Source organism: Mesocricetus auratus, unplaced genomic scaffold (assembly GCF_017639785.1).
Source record: "Mesocricetus auratus isolate SY011 unplaced genomic scaffold, BCM_Maur_2.0 Super-Scaffold_100040, whole genome shotgun sequence".
Classification (NCBI taxonomy): domain Eukaryota; kingdom Metazoa; phylum Chordata; class Mammalia; order Rodentia; family Cricetidae; genus Mesocricetus; species Mesocricetus auratus.
The window spans coordinates 5317415-5342642 of NW_024429217.1; the positions used below are offsets into that span (position 1 = coordinate 5317415).

General features: G+C 50.2%; 1 protein-coding gene, 1 long non-coding RNA gene and 1 pseudogene across 2 annotated transcripts; 1 reads left to right on the forward strand and 2 right to left on the reverse strand.

Moving 5' to 3' along the window:
• Window positions 1-1322: 1322 nt before the first annotated feature.
• Window positions 1323-4997, reverse strand: LOC121135664 (annotated as a pseudogene).
• Window positions 4998-5623: 626 nt separating this feature from the next.
• Mmp7 (matrix metallopeptidase 7) lies at window positions 5624-16381 on the forward strand. Its single transcript, XM_040734760.1, has 6 exons — window positions 5624-5797; window positions 11923-12149; window positions 12235-12383; window positions 13282-13410; window positions 15093-15254; window positions 16135-16381. The coding sequence occupies exons 1-6, from the start codon at window positions 5690-5692 to the stop codon at window positions 16161-16163; spliced, it is 804 nt and encodes a 267-aa protein (XP_040590694.1). The 5' UTR covers window positions 5624-5689; the 3' UTR covers window positions 16164-16381.
• A 7017-nt stretch (window positions 16382-23398) lies between these two features.
• On the reverse strand, window positions 23399-24864 carry LOC110342255. Its single transcript, XR_002384287.2, has 2 exons — window positions 24731-24864; window positions 23399-24417 (listed from the first exon to the last, which is right to left on the reverse strand). It is a non-coding gene; the product is annotated as an uncharacterized LOC110342255 (long non-coding RNA).
• Window positions 24865-25228: the final 364 nt, after the last annotated feature.

Consider the following 25228-nt stretch of genomic DNA (forward strand, 5'->3'; position numbering starts at 1 on the left):
GATTTCAATAAAGATTATTGGGACACAGCCATTTCAACCTTTTATTTTTTCCTCTGTATTTATCAGATTTCCACACTAGTTTCAAAGAAGTGAAAGAAACAGAAAACTACAACACATAGCTCCCAGAACAGGGGAGATGACTCACAGTTAAGAGTACTGGTTACTCTCCCAAAGACCTGGGTTCAATTCCCAGTACCCACATAGTAACTCATAGTCATCTGTTACTCCAGTCCCAGGGGACCAAGCACCCTCTCTTCTGGCCTTTGAGGATACTGTATTCAAGTGGTGCACAGATATGAATGCTGGCAAAACACTCATACACACACACACACTCATATGCACACTCACACCACACACATACAACATGCACTCACATATATACACATACACACACATACATACATACACCATACACATGCACACACTCATAAACACACACATACACATGCACACACTCATAAACACACATACACATGCACACACACACTCAGACACACACGCACACAGACACACACACACACACACACTCCCAGAATAATAACAACATTGGCACTGGCTAGCATGTACTTGCCTTCTACTAGGTCCCCAGAACGCTACTCAGTCTTTTATAGACTTCAAAGAACTACTTTAACTTTTCAGATAAGGCATCTACACTTCAGAAAGGTTAAACAAACATTGTGTCACTATAAAACAGAAGGAAAGTGACTAGCTCCCCTTTAAGGTAATAACCAGATGAATCTGGCTGTTTAACAAAGAAGAAATTCACACTAAGACAAAAGAAAGCCCAAGGTACAAAAAGACACCATGGCTGAGAAGTTGTCAAGGGCTTACTTAATGCCTGAGACTGAAGGTGTAAATTCAGATGCCCACAACTCTGTAAACAGACAGACACACACTTGTGCTCCCAGTCTGGGGAGACCAGTCCCTGGAGGTCACTAGTCAGTGTAAGAGCCAAAGTTAGATTTTAAATTTTAATTGCCATGCCTAAGAGATCCATGAAGCAGACATGCCTCGGATCTGTAAGCCCCTTGCCCAAGGACAGATAGTTCCTGAAATGCTGGAGGCTACTGTTTATAGGAGACAAGGAGCCTCCTGTTACCATTCCCTTAAACAAGTTAGTTTGGCCATCTGCACAGGGTGTGCTTGATCACACGTGGGCGGGAGGTTCACAGGCAGGAAATACATCAGTATGATGCTTGCCCCGGATTGAACCTGATGGGAAATGTGGTTACTTGTACGTTTTGCCTTTTTAAGCCCCTGTAAACTGTGGCTCAGGGCCAAATCCTAGGAACCTAGGTATGGACTGGCCAGAGCCCATCCGCTGGGCCAGATTTAATTACAGCTTGCTTTAAATTTTGCTTTAAACTACGGTAGTGGTCTTATTCTCTACCAGTGGAATTAACACCAGTCAGCCTAATCAGTCTGTGAATTCCAAGTTTTGAGAGAGACCCAGTCTGGAAAAACTTAAGGTAGACAGGGGATACGGGAGACACTTGACATTGGCTTCCACCCTCCACAAGTACAAGCATGAGCATGTACACACATGAAGACATGCACCACAAACACGCACATACAAAGAAAGGGGGGGGGGAATAGCAAACACAGAACAAATGGGTCAATGATCCAAAAATAAACAGCTGATGTCATGAAACTCACCAGAGAAAATGGAAGGCATATCTTCATAGCTCTGAATACGCAGTTGGTTCTTAGACCTGACAGTGACAGCAACAGCAACCAAAGAGAAATAAATAAAAAAGCCACCATGAAAATGAGAAACTTTTACACATCAAAGGACATTTTGGAAGAAGCAAAATAACATTCTACAGAACAGGAGTGAACATTCTCAAGCCACACATCTGATAAAGTTTACCCAGCTCCAAGGGCCCCAATACCCTTGTAGACATACACACAGGCACACACACACACTTATGCATGGAACTGACTTGTGAAGCAACCTTGTTTCTAATCTAAATTTAAACTTAAAAATAAATAATTATAAATAAATCTAAAAGCACAGTATCTAGAGCGTGTATGGAAGTCTAGACATCCTACAAATCAGCAACAAAAAGGCAAACAACAGAATTCTCTTCATTAAAGCCTTGCTCAAAAATAAATAAATAATTTTTTTTAAAAAGGAGTTTTAAGCACCAGTAAGACTGTTACTGGCAGTGGTTTTATTTCTTCATTGTCATAGTCAAATATGCAAGTTCCTCTTACTATAGGATATCCTGCCTATCCTAGAAAGTGGGCGCTACAAAGTTTATAAATATAATTTACCAGTACAAAGCTGAAACCATTAGAAAGAGCTTAATAACTGCCACCAGGAGACAATTACATTTGGAGAACTGACAGAATCTAAAGAGACTTGGATACACACACACACACACACACACACACACACGTTTCAGTAAATGTTTACTCCAGAAAGGGGAGAAGGGCTCCCTAAGCGGCTCCAAGCCTACTTTCTTTCAGGGATTATCTCCAAATCCTGCAGAGCATTGTGGGTAGTGTCACTCTATGCACTGCTACAGGAGATGCCTGAGCCATGACACATGGAGTTAGGACCAGTTCTGTGAGACACTGACACTGTCCATTGGCACTCAGACCTTCTGCATCTGAATACGTTATGTTAAAGCCTTGTTCCTTGGGGGCTAGAGAGATGGCTCTGGGGTTAAGAACCTTAGCTGCTCTTCCAGTGGCCCTGGGTTCAATTCCCAGCAACCACACGATGGCTCACAACCATCTGTAATGAGATCTGGTGCCCTCTTCTGACCTATAGGGAAACATGCAGATAGAACTTTGTATAATGATATATAAATAAATAAATAAATAATTTTTAAATTAATTTTAAAAACTTGCTCCTTGGCAATCTCACTAAGCAGCCTGATGTAGTTGTGTTCAGAGGACTGGGGATGCAGCTTTTCAGTCAACTGCTCTTTTTACCAGGGGAAATTACTTCTTCAAGGAATGTCAAGGTTCAGACTAAGGAATATCCCGCAACATTTGTTAGAGAAAAGTGGTTCTCTGGAGGAATCTCACTAAATTTGGCTAGGAATTTCTCAGCAGTGTCTCTTGGGTCATGTTGCTGTTGTTCATTTGTTTGTTTGTTTTCTAAGTCTCCCTTTCCAGTTTTCATTAATGAATCTATCCTGCAAACTGGTGTGGTCTACGGGCAGGTCCTCCTTCCTGGGAAAGGGGGTATTCTGGAAGTCCCCTGCCACAATACGCAGCCAACTCCTGTAACAAACCACTTGAATTAAACTGGTTCTGCGGCTGTTTAGGTGGATCAGGCATGACGGGGTCAGGACCCGCAAAGCAAATACTCACCCTGGGTTTCAAGGCATTTGTGGCAGCCTCTGAGTCTGAGCTTTGCCAGCTTCCACGACCCCTCAGAACAAGTGCTAGCATTTTCTCAGGCTTCCATTCCAGTCGCAATCCTTTCTCCTTTCAAGCATTTCTCTGTGCCCCTTAGGATGAACCCAGGCTCCTTCCACCCGAGGCTGACGGGGTGACACTGCTTCCACCCGAGGCTGATGGGGTGACGCTCCTTCCATCCTTCCACCCGAGGCTGACGGGGTGATGCTCCTTCCATCCTTCCCCCGAAGGCTGACGGGGAGACGCTCCTCCAGCCAGCTTCCTAGACTCACTGCCTCGTCACACACACACGCTGCCTGCACACCCCTCCCCATCCACAGCCTCACGCTTGGCATTGCACAGTCTAAGGTTTTCACAAATGTGTGATGACATGCATTCATCATCACAATACTGGAGCACTTTACCATTTTAAGAGCCCTGTGTCCTCGCGATTTCACCCTTTCCCAAACCTGTAACCACTGACCTGCATGCCCTCCTCTTTTATTGAATGGCATCTAGCGGGAATCACAGACTTAACCCTTTCCTGTTGGTTCCATTTAAGGCGCCTTCATGTCTTTTCATCATTTATAGCTCTTCTGTTTTCGGTGCCAAGTAATATTCCTTTATGTGGCTTACCACAGTCTATTCAGCCATTTTCCCCACTGAAAGACATCGTGGGTGTTCACAAGTTTTGAACAGTATGAATGGCAGTGCTTTAAGCATGTACTTGCTGTTTTACGTGGGCAAAGCTTTTCATTTCTTCTGTGGCTAGGAGAGAGCACACTTGCTGGATCATGTGGTAAGAGGAGGTTAGTCTGGGACACGTCCTCAGTGTCTGTACCTTTGTACCCCAGCATGGCCTGCCTTAGCCTTGCCCGCGTACTGTTTCAATCATTTAATGGGTTTTATTGGCTTGTTGTTATTTTTTATGTACACTGATGTTTTGCCCCGGGAACTGGAATTACAGACAGTTGTGAGCTGACAAGTGGGTGCTGGGAATTGAACCTGGGTCCTCTGGAAGAGCAGCCAGGGCTCTTAACCCCTAAGCCATCTCTCCAGGCTGCCTTGTTGTTATTTTAATTCACATTTCCCTGGTAACTGCAATGGGAAATATCTTTTCATGTTTACTTAGCACTTGTCTGTCTCTTTTGGTGAATTATCTGTTTGGGTCATTGGTACATTTTTTTAAAATCGGATTATTTGTGTTCTTGCTGTTAGGTTTTAAGAGTTCTTTGTATAATTTAGTGAATAGTCCTTCATTGGACATGTTTTTTGCAATATTTTCTCCAGTCTGTGGCTTGTCTTGTTCTCTGCGATAAGAAAAGAGCTATGATTTTATTCCAGAACATCAATACACATCAGCGAACACCTCATAGCATTGTGGTCACCTGGTATAGGTCACGTCTACAAGCATTCATGTATCACACATGTAAGTTACACGTGGCTCTCCCTGGAGCTCTGGTGGGGGTGCTCAGCTGAAGGAAATTAGGAATAGCATTAAGAAAAGAATCCAGTGACTAGAGGGCTTCTCACTGAGATGCCCAGCTGTGAGAGGGAAGGCTAGAGACTAGCTTTACAGCAGCCACTGACACAGAACCCATGCCCACAACTGCACCTGTCTCGGCCTTCACAAAGGATTATGGGATACCAGCAATACCCCAGTTTCTCCTCCCTCCCTCCCTCTCTCCCTCCTTCCCTTCTTCCTTCCTTCCTTCCCTCTCTCCCTCCTTCCTTCCTTCCTTCCTTCTTTCTTAGTTTAATCATTGTCTTGCTAGGTTGCCAATGGTCTAGCTATATAACCACTATGTGGGCTCAAACCTGCAATCCTCCTGCCCAGGCGGCCTCCTGGATTCTGGATTCCAGGCGTGCTTCATCATCCTCAGTGTAACATTCTTTCTTGGCATTGGTTTTGTTGCAGTACCTGCTCGGTGATGTTATTTGTAAGTTGCACACTGTTCCACATATTACAAATTTTTAGAAAAATCCTTGTAAGATACAGAATACAATGAGAGATCCAGAACTACTTTGTCAATTTGATTCTAACAAATAAATGAGTTTTCTTGTGGATTCAGCACACGGGGGAGGGGGGGTGGAGGGAGGTAAGTTTCTCTAAACGATAAAATGCCACGTTTTCCTCCTGCCAACATAAGGGCATAATACTTCCTTGTTGTTGCTAAAGGAAAATGACACATGCATTCTAAAAAGAAAGAAAGCATGCAAATGAGGTCACCTATTTCCACATTTGGGGCTGTGAAGTCATATAAATTTCTCCAACCGCTATCAGAAAACATCAAAGCAGCCGGTAGGTCTGAGAACAATCGCTTTTGAAGCAGCTATGCAACTCACCCTGTTCTGGATTGCGTGTCTGCTGCCAGGCCACCTGGCCCTGCCACTGTTCCCGGAGGCTGGAGATGTGAGCACCTTGCAGTGGGAACAGGCTCAGGTATCAGTCCTCTCCCCGGGGTTCTCTGGCCTCACCAGCATTACAAGTGTGTTTCTGAATGATCTGTCCGCCGGTGTCAGTGTGACAGTGCATGTTCTGTGTAACGTTCCTGGCTGGGGAAGCAGAGCACACTCCATGAAGAGCCCTGCAACCTGGCTTCTGGGGCCTTCCAGAACGCTGACTGAGTGCCACTTCCTCCATCAGCCGCCTGGGTGGGCTTGAGAATGTCATTCCACTTCTGACCTTAAATTTTCCAATTCAGAAACTGGAGAAGTATAGTATGACGCCCACAAGTGGAGCTAATATACTTGAAATACTACTCGTGCTCAGGGAATGGAAGGGTTGCTATTATTATTTGTTGTAACTTGGCATTCTTTTCGTAAGCTGTACTGGACTGTACCACTCGGGCTGAGGCCTCACGGTGAAGAGACGACCTACAGTCAGAAAGCACTAGGAAAAGGTGTGACTTCCTTGAGTGTCAATAGAAAGAAGCTTTAACACCATCTGTGCTCTGCCCACAGGGTTAGTCTAGCAGACAAAAAGCAAGACGATAGAAACGCGCATGCGTGCAGTGGTTGCAAAGCATAAATAACTCATATATAGTCTGCCGTTTGATCACTACCTCTATCCTGGGAACTGTCATCTTGATTCACAGTCTTGTTGCCAATAGAGACAGGCACAAGGACAAGATTTTCTAGCCCAGAAATTGTGTTTCTTTGAGTATATTGCTGATATGTATAATAATTAATAAGCATAAAATGTTATTTGGTAAATCTGATAATGACTGACAAGCTTTAAGCATGAGAAAAATAGAAGTATACTTCGCATTCAGCTTTGACTTTTTAAAGATCCGATGACAAACCAGATTTAACCACAAGGAATCACCAATGTTTAACTGGTTTTTACCTTACCAAATAGCATTTTTAGGAGTTTTGTTCCAGTTTTATTTCATGGTGCTCTTACAAGACCCTTTGCTTAGCACACAGATTATTTAATAAAAGGAGGTACTTATGTATTTGACGCCGGTCTGAGCCACATAGTGAATTCTGGGATAGCCTGTACTATAGAGCAAGATTCTATCTCAGACCAAAAGTAGAAGCAGACAAAAGAATGAAGACATGTCTTCCAGAGATGTCCCCATGAAGTCCACAGCTCCGGAAGAAATACAATGTCTGTTATTTATTTTAAGGAAAGAATTGATTCATGATCATTATGAGTGAGCAATAGGAATTTGTTGTGTTCAATGAAATAACTCACGTTCAACAAGTAGGAGGGTATAACGTTGGCCAATTTACTTTGGTAAATGCATAGTCCTGGGAGGTTTTCAGACAGATATCCACTGCCAGGAGCTCTGACCACAAATCACGTTCCCTCAGCCTCCAGCTGCACACTCCCCAGCCTCCAGCTGCTCACTCCAATCCTCCAGCTGCTCACTCCCCAGCCTCCAGCTGCTCACTCCCAATCCTCCAGCTGCTCACTCCCCAGCCTCCAGCTGCTCACTCCCCAGCCTCCAGCTGCTCACTCCCCAGCCTCCAGCTGCTCACTCCCCAGCCTCCAGCTGCACACTCCCAATCCTCCAGCTGCTCACTCCCAGCCTCCAGCTGCTCACTCCAATCCTCCAGCTGCTCACTCCCCAGCCTCCAGCTGCACACTCCCCAGCCTCCAGCTGCACACTCCCCAGCCTCCAGCTGCTCACTCCCCAGCCTCCAGCTGCTCACTCCCCAGCCTCCAGCTGCTCACTCCCCAGCCTCCAGCTGCACACTCCCCAGCCTCCAGCTGCACACTCCCCAGCCTCCAGCTGCACACTCCCAGCCTCCAGCTGCACACTCCCCAGCCTCCAGCTGCACACTCCCCAGCCTCCAGCTGCACACTCCCCAGCCTCCAGCTGCACACTCCCAATCCTCCAGCTGCTCACTCCCCAGCCTCCAGCTGCTCACTCCAATCCTCCAGCTGCTCACTCCCCAGCCTCCAGCTGCTCACTCCCCAGCCTCCAGCTGCTCACTCCCCAGCCTCCAGCTGCTCACTCCAATCCTCCAGCTGCTCACTCCCCAGCCTCCAGCTGCACACTCCCCAGCCTCCAGCTGCTCACTCCCCAGCCTCCAGCTGCTCACTCCCCAGCCTCCAGCTGCTCACTCCCCAGCCTCCAGCTGCTCACTCCCCAGCCTCCAGCTGCTCACTCCCCAGCCTCCAGCTGCACACTCCCCAGCCTCCAGCTGCTCACTCCCCAGCCTCCAGCTGCTCACTCCAATCCTCCAGCTGCTCACTCCAATCCTCCAGCTGCTCACTCCCAGCCTCCAGCTGCACACTCCCCAGCCTCCAGCTGCTCACTCCAATCCTCCAGCTGCTCACTCCCCAGCCTCCAGCTGCTCACTCCCCAGCCTCCAGCTGCTCACTCCCAATCCTCCAGCTGCTCACTCCCCAGCCTCCAGCTGCACACTCCCAATCCTCCAGCTGCATCACTCCCCAGCCTCCAGCTGCTCACTCCAATCCTCCAGCTGCACATCCCAATCCTCCAGCTGCTCACTCCAATCCTCCAGCTGCTCACTCCCCAGCCTCCAGCTGCTCACTCCAATCCTCCAGCTGCACACTCCCCAGCCTCCAGCTGCACACTCCCCAGCCTCCAGCTGCTCACTCCCCAGCCTCCAGCTGCTCACTCCCCAGCCTCCAGCTGCACACTCCCAATCCTCCAGCTGCACACTCCCCAGCCTCCAGCTGCTCACTCCCCCAGCTGCTCACCCAGCCTCAGCTGCACTCCCCAGCCTCCAGCTGCTCACTCCCCAGCCTCCAGCTGCTCACTCCCAGTCTCCAGCTGCTCACCCAATCCTCCAGCTGCTCACTCCAATCCTCCAGCTGCTCACTCCAATCCTCCAGCTGCTCACTCCCCAGCCTCCAGCTGCTCACTCCCCAGCCTCCAGCTGCTCACTCCAATCCTCCAGCTGCTCACTCCCCAGCCTCCAGCTGCTCACTCCAATCCTCCAGCTGCTCACTCCCCAGCCTCCAGCTGCTCACTCCCCAGCCTCCAGCTGCTCACTCCCAATCCTCCAGCTGCTCACTCCCCAGCCTCCAGCTGCTCACTCCCAGCCTCCAGCTGCTCACTCCCCAGCCTCCAGCTGCTCACTCCCCAGCCTCCAGCTGCACACTCCCAATCCTCCAGCTGCTCACTCCCCAGCCTCCAGCTGCTCACTCCCAGCCTCCAGCTGCCACTCCCAGCCTCCAGCTGCACACTCCCAGCCTCCAGCTGCTCACTCCCCAGCCTCCAGCTGCACACTCCCCAGCCTCCAGCTGCTCACTCCCAGCCTCCAGCTGCACACTCCCCAGCCTCCAGCTGCACACTCCCAGCCTCCAGCTGCTCACTCCCAATCCTCCAGCTGCTCACTCCCCAGCCTCCAGCTGCTCACTCCCAGCCTCAGCTGCTCACCCAATCCTCCAGCTGCTCACTCCCAGCCTCCAGCTGCTCACTCCCCAGTCTCCAGCTGCTCACTCCCCAGCCTCCAGCTGCTCACTCCAATCCTCCAGCTGCTCACTCCCCAGCCTCCAGCTGCTCACTCCCCAGCCTCCAGCTGCTCACTCCCCAGCCTCCAGCTGCACACTCCCCAGCCTCCAGCTGCTCACTCCCCAGCCTCCAGCTGCTCACTCCCCAGCCTCCAGCTGCACACTCCCCAGCCTCCAGCTGCTCACTCCCCAGCCTCCAGCTGCTCACTCCCCAGCCTCCAGCTGCTCACTCCCAGCCTCCAGCTGCCTCCCCAGCCTCCAGCTGCTCACTCCCCAGCCTCCAGCTGCTCACTCCCAGCCTCCAGCTGCTCACTCCCAATCCTCCAGCTGCTCACTCCCCAGCCTCCAGCTGCTCACTCCCAATCCTCCAGCTGCTCACTCCCCAGCCTCCAGCTGCACACTCCCAATCCTCCAGCTGCTCACTCCCCAGCCTCCAGCTGCTCACTCCCCAGCCTCCAGCTGCTCACTCCCCAGCCTCCAGCTGCTCACCCCAATCCTCCAGCTGCTCACTCCCCAGCCTCCAGCTGCACACTCCCCAGCCTCCAGCTGCTCACTCCCCAGCCTCCAGCTGCTCACTCCCCAGCCTCCAGCTGCTCACTCCCCAGCCTCCAGCTGCTCACTCCAATCCTCCAGCTGCTCACTCCCCAGCCTCCAGCTGCTCACTCCCCAGCCTCCAGCTGCTCACTCCCAGCCTCCAGCTGCTCACTCCAATCCTCCAGCTGCTCACTCCCAGCCTCCAGCTGCTCACTCCCCAGCCTCAGCTGCTCACTCCCCAGCCTCCAGCTGCTCACTCCCCAGCCTCCAGCTGCTCACTCTCCAGCCTCCAGCTGCTCACTCTCCAGCCTCCAGCTGCTCACTCCCCAGCCTCCAGCTGCACACTCCCCAGCCTCCAGCTGCTCACTCCCCAGCCTCCAGCTGCTCACTCCCCAGCTGCTCACTCCCCAGCCTCCAGCTGCTCACTCCCCAGCCTCCAGCTGCTCACTCCCAGCCTCCAGCTGCTCACTCCCCAGCCTCCAGCTGCTCACTCCCCAGCCTCCAGCTGCTCACTCCCCAGCCTCCAGCTGCTCACTCCCCAGCCTCCAGCTGCTCACTCCCCAGCCTCCAGCTGCTCACTCCCCAGCCTCCAGCTGCTCACTCCCCAGCCTCCAGCTGCTCACTCCCCAGCCTCCAGCTGCACACTCCCCAGCCTCCAGCTGCTCACTCCCCAGCCTCCAGCTGCTCACTCCCAATCCTCCAGCTGCTCACTCCCCAGCCTCCAGCTGCTCACTCCCCAGCCTCCAGCTGCTCACTCCCAATCCTCCAGCTGCTCACTCCCCAGCCTCCAGCTGCACACTCCCCAGCCTCCAGCTTTTCCTAAGGAAGCTTCTTTGGAAGTGGATCACAAATACCTGTGTGATCTGTTCCAGCTGCTTCACCCCCCTAAGTCAGGTATCTTTATGTAAAACAGAGGTGACAGCCCCATCCCCGCCTTACAGGGTGGCTATAACGTTTCATTGGAATAAATGTGGAGTAAATGTGTGCCTGGCCCGAGGAAGGGTGTCCAGTGCCTTTGTGACCTGACTTTCCACATGCTGACTGATGGTCCCCCACTGCATCCCAAGACACCTGGAGACTTTCAGACATCCAGTTACACATGGGAAGATCTGGGAGGGATCTGTTTTATTCTGCCACCTCCTCACGGGTATGCTAACCACAGAAAGCACCGAGGGTAGGAAGATGATAAGGAGAATCCAGACCAGGCCCGCCACCGGCTCAGCTTGTGACCATAACGAAAGCATTTGGATGCTGTCAGCTGTACTTTCTTCCTGGATGACTAATTTGGACCAGTTAACCTAACAATTAGCTGATTTCTTCTTCCCCTGTAAACAGCCAGATCGCAGCAGCACTTACACGGCTAATGGGCCTCAGATCTCCCCATAGGGTCTGTGATGCCCAACAGTCTTACTAGGTGCTCAAGTGTGTGCTCTCTCTCTCTGTCTCTCTCTGTCTCTCTCTCCCTCCCTGTGTCTGTCTGTCTGTCTGTCTGTGTTTGTATATTCATGTGTATGTATATGTGTGTATCTGTGCATGCTGTAAGAGTGACTCTCTCTTTCTCTCTCTCTCTCTCTCTCTCTCTCTCTCTCTCTCTCTCTGTGTGTGTGTGTGTGTGTGTGTGTGTGTGTGTGTGTGTAGGCCAGAGGTTGATATTGGGAGTCTTTAGTGACCTTCCTGTCTCTTCCTAGCATTGGCGTTACAGAAACACACAGTTTTTCACATGATCTGGGTATCAAACTCAAGCCCTCACATTTTTGAGGCAAGCTCTTCTCTGATCGAGCCTTTTCCCCAGCCTTTGCTGTGCTCCTGAAGAGAAAGTGGCACTTCCTGCTGCTCTAACAATAATCTCAAACTCTAGAAAGAGGGTGGTGCGTTTGTCCTCAAAGTATGTATTGAGAGTACACTGATCCTAAGGGATTCTTCTCTTCATCCTATGCAACAGCAGGTCAGTACTTCCTTGTCAATATTCCATTTCCCCTAACCAGAAAATACTTATTTAATGCCATAATAACAATGCTGTCTTCGAACAATCTACAACAACAGCAGGTAAAAGAGATGCAGTTTCTCAAATAAAAGATTCTTTACTCTCTGTCTACCAGAATTATCTTAGGAAATTTTACCTTCGTGACTCTAAAACAAAGGAGGCCAACAGTTTAGTGGTCAGTCTCAAAGAGATGCAGAAGTTCTTTGGCCTGCCTGTGACTGGAGAGATATCCCCCCGAATCGTGGAAATAATGCAGAAACCCAGATGTGGAGTGCCAGATGTTGCAAAATACTCACTAATGCCAAACAGTCCAAAATGGCATTCCAGAAATGTCACCTACAGGTGAGGCTTGCTTTGGCTCCTTCTGACGGAGGCAATGAAGCCCTTTTCCTGAGAATCCAAACCCTGTCTTCCTGTGTATTGTCAGAATCGTGTCCTATACGACAGACTTACCAAAGCCCGTGGTGGATCGCATCGTGGAGAAAGCTCTGAGAATGTGGAGCGAGCATATCCCACTGAACTTCATAAGGGTGCGGTGGGGGACTGCGGACATTATGATTGACTTCGCGCGGGGAGGTAAGGACGGCTGCTGTAAGGATTCAGGCATTATGCTGGCCTGCCCGTCACCCGGCAGAATGCACTCAGGCAATGCCCTGGTCTGCCCAGCTCCATGGTTGCGCAGTCGCCACGCAGGTGCAAAGGACCCCTTTAAAAGAAAGACCCCAGTCCACTTACAAACTCTTTCTGCTCTCTCTTTCCAGCTCTCTCTCCTGCCTCCTGCTGTTCCCCTGGGGCAAACATGACTTTTCCTGTCTCCCTCTTCTCTTCTGTCCTCCCTCCATGTCTCCTTACCTCTTTTCTCTTTCCTTCCCCCTCCCTCCCCTTTCTAATAAAATTTCTCACTCAAGCTCTGTCTACCTGACATGTTTGTCCCCTGCTTTGGTCACCCTCGCCCGCCATGGAGTCTGCCAAGGTCCCCACGTGTCCTAATAGCTACTGCAGTCTAATCCAGCGTGCTGCTTTATCTGTTTGCTATTTGTATCAGTGTCTCCTTCCAAAAATTAAACCCTCCTATGAGCACTACAGAGGGCCCTTATTGATGAAACACATGTTTAACATGAGAGGCCTTGGTTTCAATTCTCAGCATCTCTCACACACACACATACACACACTCACTCACACACACACATACAGACACACACACACACACACACACACACACGCTGTCTCAAGGTCTTGACTCCAGTGAGCCTTCCACACATGGTGGTCACCAGTGCTGAGCAGTAGATCTAATGACACACAGATGCCTGGACCGGATCCATATCTCATCCTGTGTGTGGGGAATTGTCTGTTGGTATCAGGTCAACTGACTGCATTGGCTTCTCTCTCCATCTTCACAGCCGTATGACTGGGAGAGACGAGATGACTGGAGAAAAACTGAGAAATTAACAGAAATCACGGTATTGTCTTGCAGATCATGGAGACAGCTTCCCATTCGATGGACCAGGAAACACTCTGGGTCATGCCTTTGCACCAGGGCCAGGCCTAGGAGGAGACGCTCACTTTGACAACGATGAATACTGGACTGATGGTACCGACACAGGTGGAGTGTCCTATGTCTCTCCTACAGCGTATCTTTTTAGAAACCCCAGACTCACACCAACTTTTGATTTGATCATCCCTTTAATTATAACAATTAGATATTCATTAAGTGTCAACTACTGCGGTGGATGCTGTAAATATTTTATCTCATTTAATATCTTCTTTTTAAAACATCGTGTGTGTGGCGTATGTGGAAATCCACATGGTATGAGATGACAGACTCTCACAAGTTGGCCTTTGACCGACATACATGTACTGTGGCACACGCACGGGCACACACACATACACACTCACCAAGTAAGAATAAATAAATAAATAAATAAATAAGACAACAAAAAATGAACCAGAGGAGGGTTTGGGCACCAAACTGGTCACAAGCCTGAAGGGTAAACTGAGGGCAGTTAGACCAATTAGCTGCACTTTCCTGGCCCAAAGCTAACAGGAGCTAAAAGATAAACTCATGATAACAATGAAATCAGCTATCTTGGCGTTTGGGTCTACATGGAACAGCTTCTAAACGACTATAAAATTAAACCCAACAGTAATAATATGCAGCGGATTAATGATGCATTCCTTAGTAGCCCAAGGAGGTGGACGCAGCGCCCACACCCAAAGCTCGGAGAACGTGCTTGTCAGGCCTTTCTCCACAAAAGCTCCCACACACGAGTTTTGGCAGGGACTGGGTCTTTGGTCTTCTCCAGGTCCCTCGCCTTGCTTCCCAGCAAAGCATTGTGGCGTCCTTGATAAACTGCTGTCGACTTTCTTCTGCTCTCCTTTTGGCTTCTTATCTGGGAGGTTGGTTTAGAGGTGTTCTTTATTTATTTTCATTTTATGTGCTTTGGTGTTTTGTTTGCATATGTGTCTGTGTGAGCAGGCCAGATCCCCTTGAACTGAAGTTACAGACAGCTGTGAGCTGCCGTGTGGGTGCTGGGAATTGAACCAGGGTCCTCTGGAAGAGCATTCAGTGCTCCTAACCTCGGAGCCACCTCTCCAGTCCCTAGAGGTGTTCTTAACCCTAGGTCACTGCACTGAAGAACCAAGGGTCTTACTATTCTGAGTGTGAAATGTCCCGTGAGCAGCTGTATTTGAACACTTGTTCTCAGTAAGTGGCACTGTTTAGGAAGGTTCTAGACCCTCTATGAGGGAAGCATGTCACTGGGCTTTGATGGCTTACACCAGCCACCTTACGTTTGCGTTCTCTCTCTCTCTCTCTCTCTCTCTCTCTCTCTCTCTCTCTCTCTCTCTCTCTCTCTCTCTCTCTCGGTGTGTGTGTGTGTTTACTCTCTCTCTGTCCCTCTGTGTGTATGTGTGTGTGTTGTCTGTATGTGTGTGTGTGTGCGTGCATGCGCATGCTTCCTGTGTATTGATGAAATCTGATCTGCAGATTCCTTTTCCTGTCACCCTCTGTTTCCATTACTTCCCTGGCACTATGGGCTTTTATCCCTCTGGAACCAGCAGCCAAAATAAACCCTTTCTTCCTTAAGTTGCTTTTGGGCATGATGTTTCATCACAGCAACAGAGAGGTCAGTGGTGCAGTCTCCTTCCAGCCCACCTCACTTTTGAAGGAGTAGAAGCAAGTCGCTGAGGGAGGCGGGGGTGGCTACTGTTCCTTCAGGACGTGATATAGCACAGGGCTTTCCACAGCTGTCTTAACGCTTGCCGAACACACTTCCCCGGCTGTAGGAGTGAACTTCCTGCGTGCTGCCACCCACGAGTTTGGCCACTCTCTGGGCCTGGGTCACTCCTCTGTCCCCAGCGCTGTGATGTACCCTACCTATGAAAAAGGCAACCCACAGGACTTCAGACTCACAGAGGATGACATTGAAGGCATTCAGAAGTTATATGGTAAGATTATGGCTTTCAAGAGGAGAATGTCAGACTTGAAAGAAAGATGCCATGAAATGTTTCCCTGTTTGCATAAACTTGTAGGGAAAGTGGCCATCCACAGATAGTAACAGCTATAGAAACCACTGCCCATGATACTTCTAAATGTCGTGGATCCCAGTCTCTCTTGGGATTACATTCCAAGATAAGGAAAAGACGGTTCAAGGAGAAGTGACTTGTACAGAGGGATGTGTGGATTCCAGGTGCCAAATCTGGTCTCTTGTCCTCAGGGGTTGTTATGTGTTTCTGCATCTTCACCTTCTTAAAGCAGCACAGACCCAACAATCCAGAATTACATACTCATCAAAACCTACTTCACACATAAATAAAGAACGAGAATACAGGATCACAGTCTTTGAATGATCAAAAGAGAGAGATGTACTCAGGGCAAATTATTCCTACAGGAAAAGAAATGGACGCAAGCATCTGCTGAACCTAGAATTCACTGTAGGTCAACATTTCCCAAAATGTGCTCCTTGGACAGCAGTTTGCAGAGGAAGCTACGGCAGCGGCAGCACGTCCTAAAGAGTGCTGAGCACACACCGTAATAGTTTTTGAGATAGGTTCTGTCTGTGTTGCTCTTGCTGTCCTGAACTTGCTACGTAGACCAGGTTGGCCTCGAATGTGCAGTGATCCCACCCCTCTGTTTCTCTGTTGCTGGAATTAGAAGCATATGCCCCACGCACCTCACCCAGCTAATACAGAGGGCTTTGGGGGGGGTTGTTTTGTTTTGTTTGATGCTGGGAATTGAACCTGGGACACTGCCTGTGTTTGTACGGATGTAGACTTTTCCTGTGTGATTTATGACACATCTTAATGTTCTTATTTTCTTCCTTAACAGGAAAGAGGAATGATTTTTGGAAGATATAGACACTCCAGGGAGACTGTGCATTCATTGGGTTCTGTCGCATTCCCCAATCAGAATGAGCAGACACCTTTCTGAACAGATTGTGACTCTTGCTTCATTCTTTCATGAACTGTGGGTGGGTTTTGCATATCCCTCTGAGGGTCACCTCTACTGGATGATCAGACTAGTCCCAAGTGACACTGAATTGACAGACACCAATAAATGTCACATGCACACATAACCCCATTGCTATTCCGTGGTGAAATTACTCATCCTTGAGAAAGCTTTGCAGTGACAAAGGATGATAAATCAAAGACAATGTCAAAAACGAATTCGGCTGTGTTACTGGAGGTTCTTCAGGTGCATCTTCACCAAATGGAGCAGGCAGACATGCCACATCTTGTTAGTCTTTGGTATGGCCCCAAGTTACGACACTCCCTTATCCTTGTGGCTCACTCCGAGTCTGCTGTGAAGGCACGTTCTTCCCACAGAACGCCCGAGTTCCTGAGGCATGTGGTAACAGCTTCCTGCTTCCTGCCCGCTCTGAGTTCCTGCCCCCATATCCCTCCTGGTGCAGCTGCATTCCAGATTCCTCTCCACGGCCCTCTGCCATACCAGATGTCACCAATCCAGATGTCATTGTCACCTTCCTCTTTTCAGCTACAACCCGATAAAAGAGCAAGTGTTGGTAAGGGGCGATGGCTGGGGTTTGCTGACTGATACCCTAGCTCTAGACCTGGATTCTGTTTTAACTGTGATTAAAGGCACATCACATGATAGCTTCCATGTTACCTGTAAGCACACAGTTTCGTACTATTGAATATATTTACATTGTTCACTTAAAAATATTTTTTGAGATAGGGTTTCTGTATCTCAGGCTACTCTAGACTCTCTATGTATCCAAGACTGACTTTTAGCCTCTGCTCCTCCTGCACCTACCTCCCCAGTGATGGACATGCGTGTGCCACCGTGCCTGGTCATACAGTGTTGGTGCTAGAACCCAGGAAGGGTTGCATGCTGGGCAAACATCTTGGTAACTGAGCCTCAGTCCCAGCAGAAACAAGCTCCCTGACCTCAGCACGGTTGGCATTTCCTAAACATTTAAATATTTCTATTTCACAGTGTATGAGTGGCTTGCCTGCATGTATGTAAGTGCATGCAGTGTCCCCAGAGGTCTGAAAAGGACATCAGATCCCATAAACTGAGTTATAGACAGTTCTGAGCTACCGTGTGGGTGCTGAGAACCGAACCTCAGTCTTCTTCGAGAACAACGGTGCTCTCAGCCTCTGAGCCATGTCTCCAGTCCCTCCGTGGGCGTCTTTGACCATGTGTTGTCATTTGTTCAGCAGTAACCTCCGACCTCACTACATGCCACTAGAGTACCCTCAGCTGTGGCTGTCAGAAATGCTCTGACATTGCCCAATGTCCCCTAAAGGGAGAAGCAACCCCCCCCCCCGTTTAAGAACCACTGATTTTTTAATCACTAAAAGAACCACAAAGGCGATTCTTACTGCCTTTCATGTTGTGCCCCTTGCGTCTTTCTCAAGGGCTGTGCTGGCTAGTCCATGACAACTGACGCTGGCTAAAATCATCTGAAAAATGGGAGCCTCAATTAGGAAAATGTCTCCATAAGATCCAGCTGCAGCCGGGCATTGGTGGCGCACGCCTTTAATCCCAGCACTCGGGAAGCAGAGGCAGGAGGATCTCTGTGAGTTCAAGGCCAGCCTGGTCTACAGAGCGAGTTCCAGGACAGTCTCCAAAGCCACAGAGAAACCCTGTCTCGAAAAACCCAAAAAAAAAAAAAAAGATCCAGCTTCAGGCACGTCTGTAGGCATAGTCTCAATCAGTGATTGATGGGGAGGACCCGCCCATTGTGGGCAGGGCCATCCCTGGGCTGGTGGTCCTGCATTCTATTAGAAAGCAGGCTGAGCAAGCCCAGATGAGCAAGCCAGTTAGCAGCACCCTCAGTGGCCTCTGCCTCAGGCGTCCGCGCCTGTCTCCAGGTTCCTGCCCTGCTTGAGTTCCTGTCCTGACGGCTTTTGATGATGAACTGTTGTATGGAACTGAGAGAGAAATAAACCCTCTCCTCCCCAAGTTGCTTTTGGCCATGGTGTTTCATCACAGCAAGGACAAGGACCCTGCCAGTCTCTAATCCTATACCGTCCCGTGGGACAGGAAAACCAGTATACAGTTAATGTAACATTGGCCATTTTTGAAGCTCATTGGAGAAATATGTTGCATTTTAGGGAATAAAGTAACCTGTATTCCAATGCCAAGATATGGATTTCTCAAGACTTGTTTTTGTGTGAGTGTGTGTGTGTGAGTGAGTGTGTTGTGAGTGTGTATGAGTGTGTGTGTGTGTGTGTGTGTGTGAGCATGTGAGTGTGTGAGCATGTGAGTGTGTGTGAGTGTGTGTGTGCACGCTTTCCTTCCCTTTCTCCTCATCCTCTGCTACTGGCACAACTTCTTCAAGTAAGCAAACTGTGATTTAAGAAGATTTCGGAGAACCTGGTCCTATAATGCATACCCCTGACGTGCATGTTCCTGGAACACTTGGGAAGTTGAGGCACTTGGCCAGTGGAGAAGAGGGGAAGAAGAGGGAGGCTGGGAGCTGAGAGGAAAGAAAAGGTCTGAGCACGTCCCTTGCCCTCCCTTGGGACATTCCATCTTCATAGCAAGGGGGAAGCAGACTAGAAAGGGAGGAAGCCTGCAGTAGGCAAGGAAGGACTGAAGGCATCTCTCCAGTGACTGAACCGCATCAGCCGCGGCCTGAAAATCCAGGACTCATGGTAGCGACTGCCAAGCGTGCAAGTCTGCAGACGCCTTGCTGTGCAGGCCTGGTTTCGGGGTAGCAGGGCGCTGGAAGCGGAGACTGAGTTCCGAGCCTCTGACCGCAACTGACCTCAGCTCATGTCCCCAGGAACAGTGTCAGGTATCCACCGTCACTCCCTCCCTCAGCAGATGGCATCCCAACCCACTCATGCATACTGACCAGAACACTAGACACAGCGTGGAGGAGCCCGAACTCGACACGGTGATCCAGTTTTAAATGTCAGTTCTCCGGCAAAACCAGTCAGCCGCCTCTCCCTTTGGGGTGGTCAGCCCCTTCTCTTCACGTCTTTCTTCTCAGAGAAGTACCCCTGACCTGCAGGAGACCTTGGTGGCCAAGTATGTCCTATCCTACCTCCTGCTATAGTCACTTGAAAAGGAACAGACACCTGCCCCAGGCAGGGCCAGCCAGGCACCTTCATTGGGGAAACACAAATTTCTACTCACTTATTCAGTGTGTGTTGTTTCCATGCTACAGGCACTGTTTTAGCCTTGAGGATGTGGTCCCGAACAAGAAATATGTGCGCATGGAGCAGAGAAACTTACCACAGACACTGAAGAGGCAGGCCTAGAGAGAGCCCATGGGCTGGCTCACCATGCATCCACAGCGGGGGTGGCATGGGAACATCCACAGCGGGGGTGGCATGGGAACGCCACAGGTCCTTTTGTTGGTGGCTGCTGGGACCCCAGAAGTACAGTGGGCTTCCCCTGCCCAGTCATCTTTCTCAGTGTCATTTGGATTTCCTAAGAGGCAATCGTGTCTCTCAATACTTCCCTTTGGGCTACTCTAGGACATGGCTTCTCCTATAAAAGAAAAGGCCACATTGGGCAGTGTTCTCTGGAGCAATAGAACCAATAAAGGCGGGGTGGTCCAACAGTGGCCGTCCGCACGCCTGGGCCTCTGAAGCTGGATGACCCCGCTGGCCCAGTCCATTGCTGGAGGCTGCTGGATTGCTGGAGAGTCACTGCTGTGCAGTCTAAGTTGGAAGGCCAAAGAGAGTTGCTCTCAGCCAGGGAGGGCAGTGGCGGGAGCGAGGGACATGCTCACTCTTAGAGAGGTTGCGAGGGTGGGTAGGCCCACTCGGCTCTTTCCTCGGACCTCTGAAGGTGCCTGGCTGGCCCTTGTGTCAGAGCTGCCCGTCGGAAAATACCACCACTTTAAGGGCCTTCCCACCTAGTTAAAGCTCTCTAGAGATAGCCAGAGATGTGTCTCCTAGGTGATCCTTTAGGTGTGATGAAGACATCATGTCTTCATCTCCTCGCTAGCTTCCTGTACCATTCTTGTCTTGAAACCTTCCAGAAGAATAGAGCCCAAGAATACAGAACAAGGAAGACCAGATCAAGCGGTTGAGGTGACGCACAGTGGGTCCATCGCCACCCCCACCCCGTGCCCAGTGTGACGCTGACCACCGCTACCCTTGTGGTGCTGTTATTAATGCGATAGTAACGTATGGAAGAGAAAGAAAACGATTGTGTCTTAACTTCTGGGTGAATACTGCCCGTGTTCTACTCCCCAAGGAAGACCTAGAACTCCCCGAGTTCTCTTTGAACGGATCGCCATTTTCAGTTTTGTCACTTGTTTTATGTTGTTGTTTGAGAGAAGGTCCTGCTGTGCGTCCCAGACTCATCCTGAACCCTTAGGCAGTCCATGCTGGCCTCAGGCTCAACGTCCTCCTGCCTGCTTGCTGAAGGCTTAGATTTGCACCACCATGACCTGCTTACCCTCCCCACTGCCCCCACCGCCAGTGCTAGGGGTTGGTTGAACCCAGGGTCTGAGGCATGCCAGGCAAGCAGGTTACCACTGAGCTACAGACGCAGCACCCATCCTATGTTATAATTCCCTCATTTTATAAAGTAGAATTTGTGGTCCTTCCACTTCCAAAATTTGATGACCAATTATTAATCATAAAATGTGGTCTGGCAGTTAGAAGAGGCTGTCACCAAGTCTTCCAACCTAAGTGCGATTCCCCTGGACCTCTTTTTAGTAGAAGGAGAGACTTGACTGAAAGCTGTCCTCTGACCACTGCAGGCATTCTCTCCCTCCCTCCCTCTCTCGCTCTCCCTCTCTCTCTCCCTCTCCCTCCCTCCCTCCCTCTCTCTCTCTCACAAACACACACACACACATACACACACACACATGCACACACTCACACACTCACACTCACACACACACTCACACACACACACACACACACTTTGGAGAGATTTGGAGCCAGGTACCTCAGAAAGGAGGAAAGCTGAGTGAGCAGAGAGTCCTGGCCATCAGGCTTGGAGCAGGAGTATCTGCTTCTGCCAGGTCTTGTCAGCCTCTCCCGGGTCTAACCCTCTCCTGGTGTCTGTGTTGGAAGACCAGAGCTGACACCAGAAGTGCCCAGTTTTCTGCTATTGGATGAAAACGACTCTCAAGAGCGGCTCCTGAGAACAGCCATGAATTCCATCTGAGCAGTTCTGAGGCTTGGGAGCTCAGGCCCGGGGGTGGTCCTGCTGGTCCTGGTCAGATCAGCAGATGGCTCGCTATGGAAGATTCCTGAGCCTCACTCTCCTGTCTGCTCTGCCAGCAGGAAACTGCAAAGCTGGGCTCAACTGGGACTGTCAACCGCAGTGCCCGTGTGTGGCATCTCTGGCATGCGAGAATTTTTTAAATATGTATTTGCTTGTTTGTTTATTTAATATGTATTTAACATGTATGGATGTTTGGCCTGCAGATGTGTTTACACACCACACGTGTTCCTGATGTCTATGGAAGCAGAGGGCATCAGATCACATGGAATGGGAGACGGCTGTGAGCCAGCTCGTGAGTGCTACTAATTGAATCTAGGTCCTCTGCAAGAGCAGCCTGTGCTCTAACCACTAAACTATCTCTCCAGCCCCCCGCCATCAGGGTTTAATTTTAGTATCTCTTTGGATGTGCCTTTGCCTTCACACAGCACCACCTCTGCCATACTCTGATGGCAACAGAAGCAGCAGACATGTCCGGAATCGAAAGGAGGTGGTCCACACTCCAGTTAGAACAGCAGACGCATCCATTCTCAGCGATGCTCTGAACAGCCACACGGGGTCACCCTTCCACTTATGAAAACGCCTGCCATTTAAACCAAGAGGCATTTTCTAAACCAAGAGATTAATTCTAACCCAAAGCATGCTGGCTTCAACAGACATTTGTGCCTTGATTTGTCATTGCGGTCCAGCCGCCAATGCCAGAAAAGGACAGGGACTTGGCGCTGATGAGAATGTCCTGCTAAGTCTCTAGGCCACAACCCTTATGAAGGGAGACAGCACGGTTTTGTCGGTGGTGCATTTCCTATTGCTCTGCAAGTGCAGAACGCGGTTTTAAGACACAGCCCCTGGCCGCGGATTCGCCGATCACTTGGAGTGTGTGAAAGGGCAACTCCTCTGGGTACCAGCAAGCATGGGGACGAGGGAGACCGGCACTCTGGCCTGGCCTCCATCTAAGGGTCAGCAACGATCTGCTTGGTGCCTTCTGAAGTTCAATTGCTGAGAAAGAGACATGGAAGTGATGGGCTGCTGTGGGTAGGACTATTCTCCCAGCCAAACTGCCGCCATCTCCAGGAGTTCAGGTGTGCCTCCTCTAAAGCAACCATCACAGCCAGGTGGACTGTTCACAATTCCCTCGCAGAAAGGATCACGGGACCCTCGCCCGAGAATCCATCCGTCCCTCCCCACCGGCTGTGTGTAATTCTACCCTGATTGCGCATGGTCTCAGGGAGGGAGAAAGCACTGGGGCACGGGGCTGCGTCCACCTCAGTGTGGGGGAGTCAACGTCCACGCTGGGTGCAGATCTTCCACACCGAGCTCCTGCCTGTCCCCGCTCCTTGCTCTGTAAGGGTCCCCAGGGTGAACCTGACGGTGTGAGGCCATGAGTTTGATTCCCAGCACGGAAAAGTTAATAATTATTAACTGATGCGTTAAGTGCTAAAGGAACCACACAGCTAGGCTTGTGGCTTGCTGACAGACCACCTACCATACTCAAGTCACCGGGTTTGACCAAACTGCCTTCCAAGTGCTGTGATGGGGAAGACCTGTGTATATGTCAATAAAGTACTGTTGGCCAATAGGGAAGCAAGATAGGTGGGACTAGGAGTCCAGGAGGACTCTGAGTAGGAGAAACACAGGGAGTCATGATGTAGCCCGCCAGAGAAGTAAGATGTCTGGAACTTTTCTCCGGTAAGAGAAATACTTAGATTAACAGTTATGGGATAAATACTTAAGTCAGAGCAAGCCAGTAAGAAACAAGCAAGGCCAACAGCTTCATAATTAATACAGCGTCTTGTGTGTTATTTGGGGACTACAACGCTGCAGAGCCCAGGTGACTGGGGAGGAAAAACCAAAGCGGCTGGCAAGGAAAAGGCTTCTCTCTACAATGCTGGGATTAATTAAAGGCTTACACCACCACACCTGGTTTACAATAGTCTTTTAAAATCTGGTGTCCTTTACCAAGTCACCATCACAAGGATTAGTCAGTTTCCATTTGGTGAGGGAAGATTCATCATCCCAGGGATTGCTGGTGGGGAACACCAAGTTTCTGCTGTGCACTGAAGCAGTGTCTCATGCGGCCCAGGCTGGCCTCAAACTCACTGTGAAATGAGTTCCTGGCCCTCTTTCTCCTACCCCCAGCATGCACCTGGTTTGTGAGACACTAGAGATGGGCCCCAGGTTCTGTACCTGTTAGACAAATGCTCCCCCAACTCCATCCCCAGTTCTCCCAGTTGATTGCAAGACATGGTAGCAGATTCTAACCCTAATGAAGAAGTGAAATTTCTTAGAAAATGTACCAGGGAATTCCCAGAATCAGAGAGAAGACCAGAGAAGCAGGCTCAGAATATGAGGTCCCGAGGGGGACCTGGCAACCCAACTGAGCTAGGCTGTGGTGCAAAAAGCCAGATTGGGGTTCTGTGTGGGCGACCCTGCCCTGCAGGGAATTCTTCCGAATACCCCCGCATACCACGTGCTAGACCCAGTGTCCTGCACAGTCTGAAGGCCCTGAAACCCCCCGGGGCTGGGCACAGCCATTGCCCACTTCACCACAGCCTGCTACCACCACCACCTTCCCTGAAATTATCCCATTTGCGACCCATTTGATGTCATCAGTGAGAGATTCCCAGCAGCCATAGATGCTGTCAAACTTGCTCTTGGTGACAGAATCATTGACACTGATGGCTCGATGGCCGGCACCTTAGTGTCCCATTGGCCACCATCTTGCAGAGGTTGTAGATCCCAAGGTCTTCTCAGAGATGCCTTGGATATCTGACAGTGTCTGTGGGTATTTGGTGTGGATGAGGTTAGCAGGTCACCGCCATCCTCCGGAGTCATATTGAGGGGTTCATCTTTGAAGTGGAACATCTGCTCAGTGTGTCACAGGTCCTTGTCATCTGTCTCACCCTCCAGGCATACGCTGGAGTGCCAGCCTTGACGATGGCAGCACTGGCCCTAAGAAGAGAAGATGTTGCAGCTGGACCACTGCTCCTCAACACCCAGGGCCACCAGAGTCCCAGTGAGGACAGCAGTCTCCACAGTCATGCAAATCAAGTACACTTCAGTGCTTGGAGGCCAAGTGCGTCCCCCGAATACACATCAAACTTGGTGTCTCATTCTTGGCCATGCCCAGGGCCTTTCATCCCCAGGCAGCCAGACCTGCGTCCATTCTGTCTGCAAGGCAACTGGAGGTATTTTGGACTCCAAGCTCTACATGGAAAATCTGGGAAGCCCAAGCCCAACGATGCCACCTTCGGCCACTGCTCACCTCCACTGCCTGTCCTAGGACCCTGGTTCTTTAAGCCTCTTGCTGACCTTCCTCTCCAGCACTGTGGAGCAGGGCACAGTCCTCACTCCATTTCAGCAGGCAATCAAAGCTTCCATTTCATCTCCTTTCTTTGATGAGCTGGAAAATGAAATGCAAATGTCTTCCCTCCTCTTTGAGGACTTTTTCCTCCCTTCCCTGGAGCAAGGAAGAACGTGTCTTTCAGGTTATGGATCTGAGGAACCCAGGAAAACATGGGGTGAAAGATCAAGAGGAAGAAATGCTTGCCCAGACTAGAGGACTCTGCAGGTGTAGGGGACAAGATCTGAGAGTCTAGACAAGGGAGGGAGCCAGGCTCTGCTCCCCACACTTCCCTGGCACTCAGTAAGACTTCAGACAGAGGGACTTGGGTCATCTAAGCTACAGCGCCCTGGGCACTGGGTGTGTACTAAATGGGTCATGGAAACTTCTGTGAGCTGCCAAACTGGCTGGATGGTGCAG

Coding starts and splice junctions, on each gene's coding strand:
- Mmp7 (XM_040734760.1), top strand. CDS start 5,690: ATGCAACTCACCCTGTTCTGGATTGCGTGTCTGCTGCCAGGCCACCTG. Junction 12,150..12,234: donor TCCAGAAATGTCACCTACAG/GTGAGGCTTGCT, acceptor GTGTATTGTCAG/AATCGTGTCCTATACGACAG. Junction 13,411..15,092: donor GACTGATGGTACCGACACAG/GTGGAGTGTCCT, acceptor CCCCGGCTGTAG/GAGTGAACTTCCTGCGTGCT.